This window comes from Dendropsophus ebraccatus, chromosome 10 (assembly GCF_027789765.1).
Source record: "Dendropsophus ebraccatus isolate aDenEbr1 chromosome 10, aDenEbr1.pat, whole genome shotgun sequence".
Classification (NCBI taxonomy): domain Eukaryota; kingdom Metazoa; phylum Chordata; class Amphibia; order Anura; family Hylidae; genus Dendropsophus; species Dendropsophus ebraccatus.
This window is the reverse complement of record NC_091463.1, coordinates 101,347,428-101,365,361: the sequence shown is the minus strand read 5'-3', so window position 1 is coordinate 101,365,361 and position 17,934 is coordinate 101,347,428. Positions and strand designations below refer to the sequence as shown.

At 49.8% G+C, this 17,934-nt stretch overlaps 1 protein-coding gene across 1 annotated transcript in view; it reads left to right on the top strand.

The window, feature by feature from the left end:
• The first annotated feature begins 2,940 nt into the window (after positions 1-2,940).
• KLHL4 (kelch like family member 4) overlaps positions 2,941-17,934 on the top strand; it is a 112,916-nt gene continuing 97,922 nt past the window's right edge. Inside the window, exon 1 of the mRNA XM_069985692.1 lies at positions 2,941-3,359. Coding sequence (XP_069841793.1) covers positions 2,941-3,359 — 419 coding nt within the window. The remainder of the gene's footprint in view (positions 3,360-17,934) is intronic.

Below are 17,934 nucleotides of genomic sequence, written 5' to 3'. Positions count from 1 at the left end.
AGTATGGGGGGAACAACTACAGGGAGAGGTATACAGTATGGGGGGAACAACTAAAGAGGGAGAGGTATACAGTATGGGGGGGAACAACTACAGAGGGAGAGGTATACAGTATAGGGGGGAACAACTAAAGAGGGAGAGGTATACTGTATGAGGGGAACAACTACAGAGGGAGGTATACAGTATGGAGGGAACAACCACAGGGGGAGAGGTATACAGTATACAGGTATACAGTATGGGGCGAACAATGACAGAGGGAGAGGTATACAGTATGGGGGAAACAACTACAGAGGGAGACAGAGGGGGGAACAACTACAGGGGGGAGAGGTATACAGTATGGGGGGGAACAACTACAGGGAGAAGTATACAGTATGGGGGGAATAAAGACAGAGGGAGAGGTATACAGTATGGGGAGAACAACGACAGAGGGAGAGGTATACAGTATACAGGTATACAGTATGGGGCGAACAAAGACAGAGGGAGATGTATACAGTATTGGGGGAACAACTACAGGGAGAGGTATACAGTATGAGGGAACAATGACAGAGGGAGAGGTATACAGTATGGGGAGAACAACTACAGGGAGAGGTATACAGTATGGGGAGAACAACTACAGGGAGAGGTATACAGTATGGGGGGGAAAATGGGGGGGGGGCAGTCACATTTTTTGCACAGGGGCCCAGTGTATTGCAGGAGCAGGCCATGGGGCCCCCTGATGCGGCGGGCCCCATAGCAGCCGCTATGGCTGCTATAGTGGTAGTTACGCCCCTGCTCGCAGCGCGTTTGTCAGCAAGGAACCCTCAGCATTCCGCTCATCCCAGGTAACAAGGTCTGGGGCCTGTGTCACCCTCATCGGACGGGTCACCCTAGGTGCAAAGGCCCAAAGGTCAATACACAGGCACAAGTATTCTCTTTTTCTTTTAAGTATTCTTCTACCTCATCCTCCAACATCCCGGCAGAGCACAGTACTACTTGGGTTGGGTCTCTCACGACACCCTCCTCTCTGCTACTCTGATTCTTTGTATCTCTTAACATGCTACTCAGTCAGCACGACTGTATTCTATACTACATTCCTATTGCTGATTTGGTTGCTGTATTGTCAAGTGTCTTATCAGGTGTATTGCCTGTCAAGGGAAAGTTGTATTACCTGCCGCACATAAGTACTTATATACACATAAGAGATTATTTATGATAAAGAGACTCTGTGATCCTTCACCCCACAGTGTACACCATATCCTTGGGACATTTCCCCTTCCTGTGGGTGGCAGTGCCTATAGTCCGGGAAGGTCACTACACTCTGGCCCACCCTGATATCAACCCAAGGGACCCCGTAGCCGCCCATCAGGACACTGTCATAGGGGAACAAGGTACTACTGGCCCTGTGTGCCCAACCGTAACTGGGGTCACGGTATAACATCACTGGGCCCGGCCAATCACCATAGATCTGGCGTCACTCCTCTACATCTAGCAAGTGACCGGCCATACCTGCACACCGGGGGTCACCACACAGGGTGTAACTCAGTACAGGATCAGTAATGTAATGTATGTACACAGTGATCCCACCAGCAGAATAGTGAGTGCAGCTCTGGAGTATAATACAGGATGTAACTCAGGATCAGTAGAGGATCAGTAATGTAATGTATGTACACAGTGACCCCACCAGCAGAATAATGAGTGCAGCTCTGGAGTATAATACAGGATGTTACTCAGTATCTGTAATGTAATGTATGTACTCAGTGACCCCATCAGCAGAATAGTGAGTGCAGCTCTGGAGTATAATACAGGATGTAACTCAGGATCAGTAGAGGATCAGTAATGTAATACACTGGGCAGCTCTGATATACTGTAGATTACCTTCTCCCCTCTCTCACTATATACCACCGTCTGCTTTTCACCTTTCTGACGATTTTTTAGCCTCCGTCCAGGGATCTGATTGATTTATCGATTATTTGTCTCCATTCGTTGTCGGACGATCAAAAAGGTGACAAATCAATTTGTCTAAATTACCTTAATGTCAGGAGAATCGATTCCTGTGGAGCCTAATGTCCCTCCCAGCCCCTCTCCCCTATACGTGGCCTCTGTCCTATCCTATAACCTACACTGTATCACTGGATAGTGGGTGTCTATGAGGAGCCGAGAGGCAGCAAAGAATCCTCCTCTACATTCAGTTACTCTTCTCCCCTGCCCCCTTTCTCCTGACTCCACTCCAGGCAGATCTCTGCTATAGACTGGATGCTGACATCGTGGAAGAAGCTGCACACAATCCGCAGCTGGGTCCCTGCAGTGTGAATAGGGGCAGAGTGGTCTCCTGTGATTGCCAGCCCTCTCTCAGCTGCTGTATTCTGCAGTCAGTTCTCTCTGGAGCTGCCGGCAGCCTGGGCTGGGTGGCTGTCATACTGGCAGCAGCTGACTGCTCTTCTCCTGGGCTCAGCTGATTTACTTCTCAGGTCTGACCTCCTCCTCCTCCTGCCAGTATGGAAGCCCACCTCCTCACTTACTGCTACTGAGAGGCTGGGGGGCTGGCGGCATGCGGCAGTCCCGGGGCCCCGGCTCCACTTCTCCGGTCCCCGTGCTCTGATCTCTCCCGGTCCCCAGCACTGAGGACATCTCTCCCGGCTCCGGTCCCCGTGCAATGAGGACATCTCTCCCGGCTCCCGTGCACTGATCTCTCCCGGTCCCCAGCACTGAGGACATCTCTCCCGGCTCCGGTCCCCGTGCAATGAGGACATCTCTCCCGGCTCCCGTGCACTGATCTCTCCCGGTTCCCCGTGCACTGATCTCTCCCGGTTCCCCGTGCACTGATCTCTCCCGGCTCCGGTCCCCGTGCACTGATCTCTCCCGGCTCCGGTCCCCGTGCACTGATCTCTCCCGGTTCCCCGTGCACTGATCTCTCCCGGTTCCCCGTGCGCTGATCTCTCCCGGTTCCTGCAGATCAGACGGAAGATGTCGGTGTCCGGTAGGAAGGAGTTCGATGTGAAGCAGATCCTGCGGCTCCGCTGGCGGTGGTTCAGTCACCCGTCTCAGGGCTCCGCCGGTTCCGGGGGGTGTCCGCAGCAGGAAGGATATGAGCACCGGGGGACTCCCGTACACAATAGGCTCAAGAACCACTCGCGGGACAGGAACGGACTGAAGAAGACGAGCAGCCCGGTGCACAACATCCTGTCCCCGGTGCCCGGTCCCACCCCGGTCCCTCACCGCTCCGTCCCGTCCTGGCAGCAGCAGAACATTATAGAGCAGCTGCAGGCGAGTGAGGAGACCCCCAAAGCCCCCAGCACCGAGGAGACCGCCAGCAAGGAGGAGGACAACAAGGTCCAGGAGGTCTCCACCACCTCCCAGGAAAACCCGGAGGAAACCGCAGGCAGGTAGGAGCTGTCACTGAGCGGGAGACCGCAGGCAGGTAGGAAGTGTCACTGAGCGGGAGACCGCAGGCAGGTAGGAAGTGTCACTGAGCGGGAGACCGCAGGCAGGTAGGAGCTGTCACTGAGCGGGAGACCGCAGGCAGGTAGGAGCTGTCACTGAGCGGGAGACCGCAGGCAGGTAGGAGCTGTCACTGAGCGGGAGACCGCAGGCAGGTAGGAGCTGTCACTGAGCGGGAGACCGCAGGCAGATAGGAGCTGTCACTGAGGAGACCACAGGCAGGTAGGAGCTGTCACTGAGGAGACTGCAGGCAGATAGGAGCTGTCACTGAGCGGGAGACCGCAGGCAGGTAGGAGCTGTCACTGAGCGGGAGACCGCAGGCAGGTAGGAGCTGTCACTGAGCGGGAGACCGCAGGCAGGTAGGAGCTGTCACTGAGCGGGAGACCGCAGGCAGGTAGGAGCTGTCACTGAGGAGACCGCAGGCAGGTAGGAGCTGTCACTGAGCGGGAGACCGCAGGCAGGTAGGAGCTGTCACTGAGCGGGAGACCGCAGGCAGGTAGGAGCTGTCACTGTGTGGGAGACCGCAGGCAGGTAGGAGCTGTCACTGAGGAGACCGCAGGCAGGTAGGAGCTGTCACTGAGCGGGAGACCGCAGGCAGGTAGGAGCTGTCACTGAGCGGGAGACCGCAGGCAGGTAGGAGCTGTCACTGAGCGGGAGACCGCAGGCAGGTAGGAGCTGTCACTGAGCGGGAGACCGCAGGCAGGTAGGAGCTGTCACTGAGCGGGAGACCGCAGGCAGGTAGGAGCTGTCACTGAGTGGGAGACCGCAGGCAGGTAGGAGCTGTCACTGAGGAAACCGCAGGCAGGTAGGAGCTGTCACTGAGCGGGAGACCGCAGGCAGGTAGGAGCTGTCACTGAGGGGGAGACCGCAGGCAGGTAGGAGCTGTCACTGAGGAAACCGCAGGCAGGTAGGAGCTGTCACTGAGCGGGAGACCGCAGGCAGGTAGGAGCTGTCACTGAGCGGGAGACCGCAGGCAGGTAGGAGCTGTCACTGAGGAGACCGCAGGCAGGTAGGAGCTGTCACTGAGGAAACCGCAGGCAGGTAGGAGCTGTCACTGAGCGGGAGACCGCAGGCAGGTAGGAGCTGTTACTGAGCGGGAGACCGCAGGCAAGTAGGAGCTGTCACTGAGCGGGAGACCGCAGGCAGGTAGGAGCTGTCACTGAGCGGGAGACCGCAGGCAGATAGGAGCTGTCACTGAGGAGACCACAGGCAGGTAGGAGCTGTCACTGAGGAGACTGCAGGCAGGTAGGAGCTGTCACTGAGCGGGAGACCGCAGGCAGGTAGGAGCTGTCACTGAGGAGACCGCAGGCAGGTAGGAGCTGTCACTGAGCGGGAGACCGCAGGCAGGTAGGAGCTGTCACTGAGGGGGAGACCGCAGGCAGGTAGGAGCTGTCACTGAGCGGGAGACCGCAGGCAGGTAGGAGCTGTCACTGAGCGGGAGACCGCAGGCAGGTAGGAGCTGTCACTGAGCGGGAGACCGCAGGCAAGTAGGAGCTGTCACTGAGCGGGAGACTGCAGGCAGATAGGAGCTGTCACTGAGGAGACCACAGGCAGGTAGGAGCTGTCACTGAGCGGGAGACCGCAGGCAGGTAGGAGCTGTTACTGAGGAGACCGCAGGCAGGTGGGTGCTGTCACTGAGCGGGAGACCGCAGGCAGGTAGGAGCTGTCACTGAGCGGGAGACCGCAGGCAGGTAGGAGCTGTCACTGAGGAGACCACAGGCAGGTAGGAGCTGTCACTGAGCGGGAGACCGCAGGCAGGTAGGAGCTGTCACTGAGGAGACTGCAGGCAGGTAGGAGCTGTCACTGAGCGGGAGACCGCAGGCAGGTAGGAGCTGTCACTGAGCGGGAGACCGCAGGCAGGTAGGAGCTGTCACTGAGCGGGAGACCGCAGGCAGGTAGGAGCTGTCACTGAGGTTACTTGTATCTCTGTGATTTCCTTGGTGTCGCTCCTGTGTTCTGTTTGTTGTTATTTTGTATCCACTTGAGGTTCTTTACAATTTCTTGTTGCTCTGGATCACATTGATTGATCCGTCGCCGTGGTTACGAATAACAATCTGCCGACTTCTGTATCCGATCTGACTGGGGATAAGATGGAGGACGGGTTGTCTGACTCTTCTAGTGATTCATCTCTGTACTTCATCCATCTATTAACCCTGAGTCATGAATAAGAGTCACAACTTCTCTGCTACTACTGCTGTGCAGCTCCGGCCCTGCTACATACACCGCACACTGTGCAGCTCCCGCTCTGCTACATACACCGCACACTGTGCAGCTCCGGCTCTGCTACATACACCGCACACTGTGCAGCTCCGGCCCTGCTACATACACCGCACACTGTGCAGCTCCCGCTCTGCTACATACACCGCACACTGTGCAGCTCCGGCTCTGCTACATACACCGCACACTGTGCAGCTCCGGCTCTGCTACATACACCGCACACTGTGCAGCTCCCGCTCTGCTACATACACCGCACACTGTGCAGCTCCGGCTCTGCTACATACACCGCACACTGTGCAGCTCCCGCTCTGCTACATACACCGCACACTGTGCAGCTCCCGCTCTGCTACATACACCGCACACTGTGCAGCTCCGGCTCTGCTACATACACCGCACACTGTGCAGCTCCCGCTCTGCTACATACACCGCACACTGTGCAGCTCCGGCTCTGCTACATACACCGCACACTGTGCAGCTCCGGCTCTGCTACATACACCGCACACTGTGCAGCTCCCGCTCTGCTACATACACCGCACACTGTGCAGCTCCCGCTCTGCTACATACACCGCACACTGTGCAGCTCCCGCTCTGCTACATACACCACACACTGTGCAGCTCCGGCTCTGCTACATACACCGCGCACTGTGCAGCTCCGGCCCTGCTACATACACCGCGCACTGTGCAGCTCCGGCTCTGCTACATACACCGCGCACTGTGCAGCTCCCGCTCTGCTACATACACCGCACACTGTGCAGCTCCCGCTCTGCTACATACACCACACACTGTGCAGCTCCGGCTCTGCTACATACACCGCACACTGTGCAGCTCCGGCTCTGCTACATACACCACACACTGTGCAGCTCCGGCTCTGCTACATACACCACGCATTGTATAGCTGCGGCTCCGCTACATACACCGCACACTGTGCAGCTCCGGGTCTGCTACATACACCGCACACTGTGCAGCTCCCGCTCTGCTACATACACCGCACACTGTGCAGCTGTGGCTCTGCTACATACACCGCACACTGTGCAGCTCCGGCTCTGCTACATACACCACACACTGTGCAGCTCCGGCTCTGCTACATACACCACACACTGTGCAGCTCCGGCTCTGCTACATACACCGCACACTGTGCAGCTCTGGCTCTACTACATACACTGCGCACTGTGCAGCTCCGGCTCCGCTACATACACCACACACTGTGCAGCTTCGGCTCTGCTACATACACTGCGCACTGTTCAGCTCCGGCTCCGCTACATACACCACACACTGTGCAGCTCCGGCTCTGCTACATACAGTGCGCACTGTGTAGCTCGGGCTCTGCTACATAAACCGCGCACTGTGTCGGTATGTGTAGCTGCAGGGAGTATGTGTAGGTGCAGGGAGTGTGTGAAGGTGCAGGGAGTGTGTAAGTGTCAGTATGTGTAGGTGCAGGGAGTGTGTAGGTGCAGAGGGTGTGTAGGGGCAGGGAGTGTGTGAGGTTGCAGAGATTTGTGTGTAGGTGCAGAGAGTGTGTGTAGGTGCAGGGAGTATGTGTAGGTGCAGGGAGTGTGTGTAGGTGCAGAGAGTGTGTGTAGGTGCAGAGAGTGTGTGTAGGTGCAGGGAGTGTGTGAGGTTGCAGAGAGTGTGTGAAGGTGCAGAGAGTGTGTGTAGGTGCAGGGAGTGTGTGTAGGTGCAGAGAGTGTGTGTAGGTGCAGGGAGTGTGTGTAGGTGCAGAGAGTGTGTGTAGGTGCAGGGAGTGTGTGTAGGTGCAGAGAGTGTGTGTAGGTGCAGAGAGTGTGTGAAGGTGCAGAGAGTGTGTGTAGGTGCAGAGAGTGTGTGTAGGTGCAGGGAGTGTGTGTAGGTGCAGAGAGTGTGTGTAGGTGCAGGGAGTGTGTGTAGGTGCAGGGAGTGTGTGTAGGTGCAGAGAGTGTGTGTAGGTGCAGGGAGTGTGTGTAGGTGCAGAGAGTGTGTGTAGGTGCAGAGAGTGTGTGTAGGTGCAGGGAGTGTGTGTAGGTGCAGAGAGTGTGTGTAGGTGCAGGGAGTGTGTGTAGGTGCAGGGAGTGTGTGTAGGTGCAGAGAGTGTGTGTAGGTGCAGGGAGTGTGTGTAGGTGCAGAGAGTGTGTGTAGGTGCAGAGAGTGTGTGTAGGTGCAGGGAGTGTGTGTAGGTGCAGAGAGTGTGTGTAGGTGCAGGGAGTGTGTGTAGGTGCAGAGAGTGTGTGTAGGTGCAGGGAGTGTGTGTAGGTGCAGAGAGTGTGTGTAGGTGCAGGGAGTGTGTGTAGGTGCAGTGATGGCTTATGGGCCTATTCAGTAAAGCTGTGCAGGTCTTGCTGAGTATTATAGTGAGTGCCTGATATAACTGTATATTAGAGTCCTGGAATGTATAGATAGCTGGCTGTATACAGGATACGGGGTCAGTCAGGAAGCGGCAGAACAATGGCTGAAGTTCTCAAGTTTCCATTTCAGATCATTATTGGGGGTGGGGGTCTTCCTAAAGAGAGTTTGCATAGGATATAAGGGGTTAACAAAGCCCAGGTATATAAACAAACATATATACAGTATATACAGCTATATACATCTATATACATCTACATACAGCTGTATACATCTATACCTTGGTTCTCAGTACAAATAACTGGGTAAATGCCAGCATAAAGCCCTGTTCACATCCATGTTGTGGCCTCTGTTATAATGTATTGATGGATCCATATAATAGCTATACTTACTTGTATCCTGGTCCAGTCTCCTGAAGGCTGCTATATAACAGCTATACTTACTTGTATCCTGGTCCAGTCTCCTGAAGGCTGCTATATAACAGCTATACTTACTGTATCCAGGTCCAGTCTCCTAAAGGCGGCTATATAACAGCTATACTTACTGTATCCAGGTCCAGTCTCCTGAAGGCTGCTATATAACAGCTATTCTTACTGTATCCAGGTCCAGTCTCCTGAAGGCAGCTATATAACAGCTATACTTACTGTATCCAGGTCCAGTCTCCTGAAGGCAGCTATATAACAGCTATACTTACTGTATCCAGGTCCAGTCTCCTAAGGGCAGCTATATAACAGCTATACTTACTGTATCCAGGTCCAGTCTCCTGAAGGCAGCTATATAACAGCTATACTTACTGTATCCAGGTCCAGTCTCCTAAGGGCAGCTATATAACAGCTATACTTACTGTATCCAGGTCCAGTCTCCTGAAGGCAGCTATATAACAGCTATACTTACTGTATCCAGGTCCAGCCTCCTGAAGGCAGCTATATAACAGCTATACTTACTGTATCCAGGTCGTCTCCTGAAGGCAGCTATATAACAGCTATACTTACTGTATCCAGGTCCAGTCTCCTGAAGGCAGCTATATAACAGCTGTACTTACTGTATCCAGGTCCAGCCTCCTGAAGGCAGCTATATAACAGCTATACTTACTGTATCCAGGTCCAGTCTCCTGAAGGCTGCTATATAACAGCTATACTTACTGTATCCAGGCCCAGTCTCCTGAAGGCAGCTATATAACAGCTATACTTACTGTATCCAGGTCCAGTCTCCTGAAGGCAGCTATATAACAGCTATACTTACTGTATCCAGGCCCAGTCTCCTGAAGGCAGCTATATAACAGCTATACTTACTGTATCCAGGTCCAGTCTCCTGAAGGCAGCTATATAACAGCTATACTTACTGTATCCAGGTCCAGTCTCCTGAAGGCTGCTATATAACAGCTATACTTACTGTATCCAGGTCCAGTCTCCTGAAGGCCGCTATATAACAGCTATACTTACTGTAATTTGTAATCATGCATGTCTGAATATAAAGCTGGTAATATGGGCATGTAAATGGGATTGCTTGGACTTGTTGTTCCCCAGTGTCGATATTCATAACTCGGCTTCTTCACTGCAGTAATATGACATATCAATCCCAATACTTGTGTACAAAATCCGCCCTCCTCTCATACATAATGTAGGAAACGAATAAACAACAAGAAGCGCAATAGTTGTTGTTATTATTATTATTATTATTTTATTATTATTATTGTTATTATTATTATTATTATTATAATTATTATTATTAGTGAGATCCTAAATAATCCCCAGAACTGCACATGTCCATCCCTATAGAAGTAACATGGAATTACTGTATAGTGGAATATTCTGCTGTTGGACCCTCGGGTAGATTTATCGGCCACAATGAAATAGATTGCGGTATCATTTATTGCATTTGCGGCATCTCAGACCTCCGTCCTATGAAATCTATGAGGCCGGCTTCACGCTGCCTGAAAATCCTGGGAAAACGCCAATAAAAACGCCAGGTGGAAGTTTGTGATCGTTTTTTCTCCTATAGACTTCAATGGGATTATTCCGGCTGTGCGTATGGTGTTTTTTTCCTTATGTTTTTGTCAGATTTTGTGGTGCAGCAGCTCGGTCATGTGACGGCAGAGGGAAAAAAAAGGTCAGCACGCAAAAACGCCCAAACCATGAAAAAGATCATTCCCACAAAAAGTCAAAAACGCCAGAAAAAACGAACAAATGCAAATGCATGGAAATAACGCCATACGCCGCATTGTTGCTTTGTCTGACGTTTTTCTCTTTTGCCTACATAACGCCAGACAGGGGGTGTGTGTGGGGGGCGCCCTCCAGGAAGTCTATATAATAGTAATATAATAGCTGTCCGCGCCCACGTCACTATACCTGTAAATGCGAATACGTTGCTTTTCATAATTTGTACGTTTTATGCTGCAAAAGTGGCGCAAATGTGATAATAAATCCTTCCCCTCATGTCACAGTCTCTCCTTACCGTCGGTGGACACATCGCTCCATGTTTACTAGGATTATATTGTATTATAAGGTGAGAGCTCATAGCGCTACAATTGTATCCGCACACATGGCACCTGCACTGATACATTGTTGCACTGATACAGGGCGCTGCTTCTATATGGGGCTCACACAGGAGTCTGCAGGAAATGTGCAGTGATAGCAATACAGGAATCCCCCCTTTATAAGGGGAAATTGGGCCCAGGAAGCATCTTGTAAGGTCAGGGAATGGCTGCGGCTGATGCTGATATCCCTGCAGGGACACCCGTCTGGGGTCAGAGGATCTTGTCAAGGAGAATAAGAGACGTTTTGGCCGCTGTGAGTCCTCGTCCTGACAGAACTGTCTGCCCGGTGCAGATAAGGACATGAAGGCGACGAGATCTACACACAGATCTGTACTATTAACAGGCAGTAATAGAGTCGGGAGCACTGAGACCGCCAGGATCCCGACACACTGATCCGCAGCATTACACCCCGACCACCCGCGAAGCAATACAGCCTGAACACCTACGCAGAATTACACCCCGCATTATGTCTCTCAGAAACAGCACCCCCTCTTTTCCTCAGTTTGTTTGTGGTATGGAGCAGTGTTGTTATATCACACATAACCTAAAGACAGGGCTGGCGCTGTTTTTTTTGCTAATCATGGATAAGCCATTTAATGGGGGGGGGGGGGGGTACTCTGATAAAAATCTATTTCTTTCAACTCAACTGTTGTCAGAAAGTTATATAGATTTGTAATATACTTCTATTAAAAAATCTCCAGTCTTCCAGTACTTATCAGCTTCTGTATGTCCTGCAGGAAGTGGTGTATTCTCTCCAGTCTGATACAGTGCTCTCTTCTGCCACCTCTGTCCATGTCAGGAACTGTCCACAGCAGGAGAGGTTTTCTATGGGGATTTGCTGCTGCTCTGGACAGTTCCTGACATGGACAGAGGTGGCAGCAGAGAGCACTGTGTCAGACTGGGGAGAATACACCACTTCCTGCAGGATATACAGCAGCTGTTAAGTGCTGGAAGACTGGAGATTTTTGAGTAGAAGTAAATTACAAATCTGTATTCTGGCACAAGTTTTTATGAAAGAAAACAAATTGTGAACTACCCCTTTAAAGGTTGGGTCTCTTGGCCATTGGAGTGTTCATCCAGGGACCTGGGACTATCCATCTGCTACATATCCTGCTATAATTAAAGGGATGTTTGATGAATGTTCCCGGGGCCCATCAGACAGAGGAGACTCCAAGGCTCTTCCTCCGCTGCTCTCCATTTATATTACAGGGAAAGATGATTGTTATATATTAAAGTGTCACTGTTAGATTTTTTTTATTTTTTTGCAGAAATCAATATTACAGGCGATTTTAAGAAACTTTGTAATTGGGTTTATTAGGCAAATCTGCCATTATCTGCATTGAAAAAGACTTTTCCCATTCCCCCTCCCTCCTCTCTCTCATTCACTGTTCATTATCAGGAAATCACAACATCAGTCGGGCCCTGTGTAACCTATGGAGAGGAGGGGGGAGGAGGGAGATTAGTTGCCAGCAGAGAGCAGAGAACAAAGGATTACACAGCAGGAACTATGTGAAATGTGAAAGCTGCTATCTGAAGGACAGAGAGGTCAGTGCTGACTTCAGAGGAGATAGCCGGTGATGCAGCTGTAAATTAACTCTTTGTTGTCCTGTTTTGGTGCCTCATCTCCCTCCACCCCTCCCCTCTCCATAGGGAACAATGAAGACAGGGGGGAGAGCTTCAAACTGCTTTTTCATGATAAAAATGCATTTTTCTGCTAATAAACCCAATGACGCAGTTTCTTAAAATCGCCTGGACTATTGATTTCTGCAAAAAAGATTTTTTATGACAGTGACACTTTAAACTACTGTACATGTATATGGACGGCTTAACACAGGACTGCTTGATCCGACTACAGAGGGTCTGTTTGCCGTCTGTCACCATGGACACAATAAGAGAAGTTAAAATGTAACCTACTCATCATACACTGGTCCTGTCTGTAGGTTTAAACATTAACAAAGTTACATTTTACTGTTTAGAACAGTTCCTTCCTTTATCTCACAGCTGATCCATTGCTCTGGATCAGTCATCTTGCTTACAGTAAAGTTCCTGCTGCTTAATGTCGCCCTGGTTTGTGCAGTTCAGTGCGGATTATAGTGTGAACTCCAGTGTTTGAACCCAGTATTCTTTAGCAATATCTTTACATGTAAATCAGGTGGAGTTATATCCGATAGCCTAAAAAAACAGGTGACATCCAGGACGAGGGGACCTGGTATTCCATGGATTTCTCTAGTACCTTGTTTTCGTCTTGTCTTGTCCTAGTTCCTCCAGAGGGTTTTGGTTTTCTCTGTATTTTATAGTTACTGTTGTGAATTTGATTTGTTTGTTTAGCCCTTGTGATTTACTTTCTGCGCTCTCTTGCTTTTGTCTCTGGGTCCTAGTGCCTTCCTGTTAGTCAGGGTCCTTGTCATTTAGTCCTTGTTTCTATATGGAGATTTGCAGGGATAGTGAGGAGTGAGGTTATACTGTCTGGAAATAGTTATGGAAAAGTTTTGGGTCAGTTAGAAAAGGCCTTGTATTTGGTATTTGTTCCAGTTTTTGTCATCTTCTACTTTTTATCTGACTTCCATGCTTGTCATCCATTCACTTATTCCTGGCTCCTATCCTCAACTGGTGAGTTGTTGTTCTCGATCTTGTCTTCTCACAGTATTGATATGTGCTTTGTATGTTATAATTCTCACTGTCTGCTTGTCCTACTGTAAGTCCTGGGAGTATCTGAGTACTGAGAGAAACAGGACCCAAGAAAGGCAATTGCTCAAAGTGAAGCTCAGATGTGCCAACTAGTGGACAGCTGGCATCATTACAGGAGGGTGAATTGTATTTGGATTCAGTCTGTTGGTAGGTGCAGTGATGATTAGTGATGAGCGAATAGTATTCGATCGAATAGTAAGCTATTCGTGCTATTCAATTGCGTTCAAATATTTGAACGATAACGCAGTAAAATTAGATTTTTTTTTAAAACAAACCTCTAACTGTGATTGGCTGGCTAAACCATGTGACCTCCTGAATATAAGAATAGTGATTTCAGATTCGTGTCACTTGCTGGTTGGAGCTAGAGAGGGACAGACTGTAAAGCAGGGAGAGGAAGGTTTTAGGTGGTTAGGTAGGAAGGGCCCCCAAAGGCCCTTGTTAGGGCTAAAAGTATAAAAACCAGAGATTTAGAAGCTGTTGTGAGACAGGCAGTGTGTTCAGACATCTACTGATATGGCTGTATACTGTGAGTGTGAGATAATAGCTGTTATCTTGCTACTACTGATTTGCGCAATCTGCGTCCTTTGAAGGCGTTGACCAGCTCTTTAATTTTATTATTGTAAAACCAATTCTATATCCGGTATACGGCTGTACACTGTGATTGCGGGATAATATCTGTTATCTTGCTACTACTGATTTGTATTTATCGTTAATTTTCATTATTGAGTCTTTTACACTGCACCTGACCTGATACATACCCAAGTGCGTACTGCTAGACAAAACGTACGCTTCTACTTTATGTTCGGAATTTATTTCGTGAATCTTTGGTGTACTCAAACAGGAACCGATCACAAACATTTTTTTTTGTTTGTGTTAGATGTACCCAGGCATGCTTCCCCTCCTGTCCCATATGTACCCAGGCATGCTTCCCCTGCTGTCCCATATGTACCCAGGCATGCTTCCTCTGCTGTCCTATATGTACCCAGGCATGCTTCCCCTGCTGTCCCATATGTACCCAGGCACGCTTCCCCTCCTGTCCTATATGTACCCAGGCATGCTTCCCCTGCTGTCCTATATGTACCCTGGCATGCTTCCCCTGCTGTCCTATATACACCCAGGCATGCTTCCCCTGCTGTCCCATATGTACCCAGGCATGCTTCCCCTGCTGTCCCATATGTACCCGGGCATGCTTCCCCTGCTGTCCTATATGTACCCAGGCATGCTTCCCCTGCTGTCCCATATGTACCCAGGCATGCTTCCCCTCCTGTCCCATATGTACCCAGGCATGCCTCCCCTGCTGTCCTATATGTACCCAGGCATGCTTCCCCTAATGTCCTATATGTACCCAGGCATGCTTCCCCTGCTGTCCTATATGTACCCAGGCATGCTTCCCCTCCTGTCCCATATGTACCCAGGCATGCTTCCCCTGCTGTCCTATATGTACCCAGGCATGCTTCCCCTCCTGTCCCATATGTACCCAGGCATGCTTCCCCTGCTGTCCTATATACACCCAGGCATGCTTCCCCTGCTGTCCTATATGTACCCAGGCATACTTCCCCTCCTGTCCCATATGTACCCAGGCATGCTTCCCCTGCTGTCCTATATACACCCAGGCATGCTTCCCCTGCTGTCCCATATGTACCCTGGCATGCTTCCCCTGCTGTCCTATATGTACCCAGGCATGCTTCCCCTGCTTTCCTATATGTACCCAGGCATGCTTCCCCCTCCTGTCCTATATGTACCCAGGCATGCTTCCCCTGCTGTCCTATATGCACCCAGGCATGCTTCCCCCTCCTGTCCTATATGTACCCAGGCATGCTTCCCCTGCTGTCCTATATGTACCCAGGCATGCTTCCCCTGCTGTCCTATATGTACCCAGGCATGCTTCCCCTGCTGTCCCATATGTACCCAGGCATGCTTCCCCTGCTGTCCCAAATATACCCAGGCATGCTTCCCCTGCTGTCCTATATGTACCCAGGCATGCTTCCCCTCCTGTCCTATATGTACCCAGGCATGCTTCCCCTGCTGTCCTATATGTACCCAGGCATGCTTTCCCTGCTGTCCTATATGTACCCAGGCATGCCTCCCCTGCTGTCCTATATGTACCCAGGCATGCTTCCCCTGCTGTCCCATATGTACCCAGGCATGCTTCCCCTGCTGTCCTATATACACCCAGGCATGCTTCCCCTGCTGTCCTATATACGCCCAGGCATGCTTCCCCTGCTGTCCTATATGTACCCAGGCATGCTTCCCCGGCTGTCCTGTATACACCCAGGCATGCTTCCCCGGCTGTACTATATGTACCCAGGCATGCTTCCCCTGCTGTCCTATATGTACCCAGGCATGCTTCCCCTGCTGTCCTATATGTACCCAGGCATGCTTCCCCTGCTGTCCTATATGTACCCAGGCATGCTTCCCCTGCTGTCCTATATGTACCCAGGCATGCTTCCCCTGCTGTCCCATATGTACCCAGGCATGCTTCCCCTGCTGTCCCACATATACCCAGGCATGCTTCCCCTGCTGTCCCATATGTACCCAGGCATGCTTCCCCTGCTGTCCTATATGTACCCAGGCACGCTTCCCCTGCTGTCCTATATGTACCCAGGCATGCTTCCCCTGCTGTCCTATATGTACCCAGGCATGCTTCTCCTGCTGTCCTGTAGGTACCCAGGCATGCTTCCCCTGCTGTCCTATATGTACCCACTAAGTATTGGGCACTTAGTGACCTCCTTGTGGTCGAATATTGATTTCCAGTTCCCAAGTATTTTTCTCCCATAGACTAATGGGATTTGATATTCCTTCGAATATATGAATAATGGGAGTTATTCTAAACGAATTTTGAATTATCGGATATTTCACTATTTGCCCATCTCTAATGATGATCACACAGGACTGATGGAGTGTATGTGGTTTGGATGAATTGGAGCAGTTATGCGACACTCGATCTGTGTTGGTCAGTGTCGGCCACGGGAGCGATCAGCGATCAGTATAACTAATATGAAACATTATATAACAAGAAGGACAGACGCCCAGTATATAAACCCCAGTCATGTGCGGCCACTACTAGTCCCAGGGGACGGTTATTGTGGGAAGAACGGCCACACCAAGTATTGTCTGCAGTACACTCCTTCCGGAGCGTTTCCTTCATTGCTGGGAGGACGTTAGCACAGAATAGACGTCTCTCTGTAACCTGGGACTTCTGTGAATTCTTCCTCATTCCTGTCAATGTCTTTTATCTTGTAGCTCCATGTGTGGCTGCTCCAATTGCCCCAGTGACTGTACCTTGTAATATATATATACATACAGTGGTACCTCGGTTTAAGAGTAACTAGGATTGAAAGCGTCTTGCAAGAAGAGATCACAGTTTTTAAAAGTTGTACCTTGGTGTAAGAGCATTGCTTTGGTGTAAGAGCTCCCTGTACTGGGTGGGAGGGGGAGTGGAGGAGGGGCATGGTCTGCATAGCGGGGTCTACAGCCCTGTACTCTGACCCAGGAAGTCTCCCTCACCTTCCAAATCATAAGCAGATCCACTTCAGACTGGGGCTTGCATCAGGGGACAGTACTGTGGAGGTAGTCTCTCTATAGCTGTAACCCCTCTCTCCCCGGACAGAGAGTGCTGCATGTATGTGCCCACATCTGCCCTGCTCATTCCTTCCTGCTCCCTGCAGTCTCTGTCAGGGTAATACAGTTACTATACATTATATACCACATGCTGATTGCTATACTGTACAGTAACTTATATATCACATATCCAGCTGCTGTGTTATCAGGGTTATACAGTTACTATACATTATATACCACATGCTGCTATACTGTACAGTAACTTATATATCACATATCCAGCTGCTGTGTTATCAGGGTTATACAGTTACTATACATTATATACCACATGCTGCTATACTGTACAGTAACTTATATATCACATATCCAACTGCTGCTGTGTTATCAGGGTTATACAGTTACTATACATTATACACCACATGCTGATTGCTATACTGTACAGTAACCTATATATCACATATCCAGCTGCTGTGTTATCAGGGTTATACAGCTACTATACATTATATACCCCATGCTGCTATACTGTACAGTATCTTATATATCACATATCCAGCTGCTGTGTTATCAGGGTTATACAGTTACTATACATTATACACAACATGCTGCTATACTGTACAGTAACTTATATATCACATATCCAGCTGCTGTGTTATCAGGGTTATACAGTTACTATACATTATACACCACATGCTGATTGCTTTACTGTACAGTAACGTATATATCACATATCCAGCTGCTGTGTTATCAGGGTTATACAGTTACTATACATTATAAACCACATGCTGATTGCTATACTGTACAGTAACTTATATATCACATATTCAGCTGCTTCTGTGTTATCAGGGTTATACAGTTACTATACATTATACACCACATGCTGCTATACTATACAGTAACTTTTATATCACATATCCAGCTGCTGCTCTGTTATCAGGGTTATACAGTTACTATACATTATACACCACATACTGATTTCTATACTGTACAGTAACTTATATATCACATATCCAGCTGCTGCTGTGTTATCAGGGTTATACAGTTACTATACATTATACACCACATACTGATTTCTATACTGTACAGTAACTTATATATCACATATCCAACTGCTGCTGTGTTATCAGGGTTATACAGTTACTATACATTATACACCACATGCTGCTATACTGTACAGTATCTTATATATCACATATCCAGCTGCA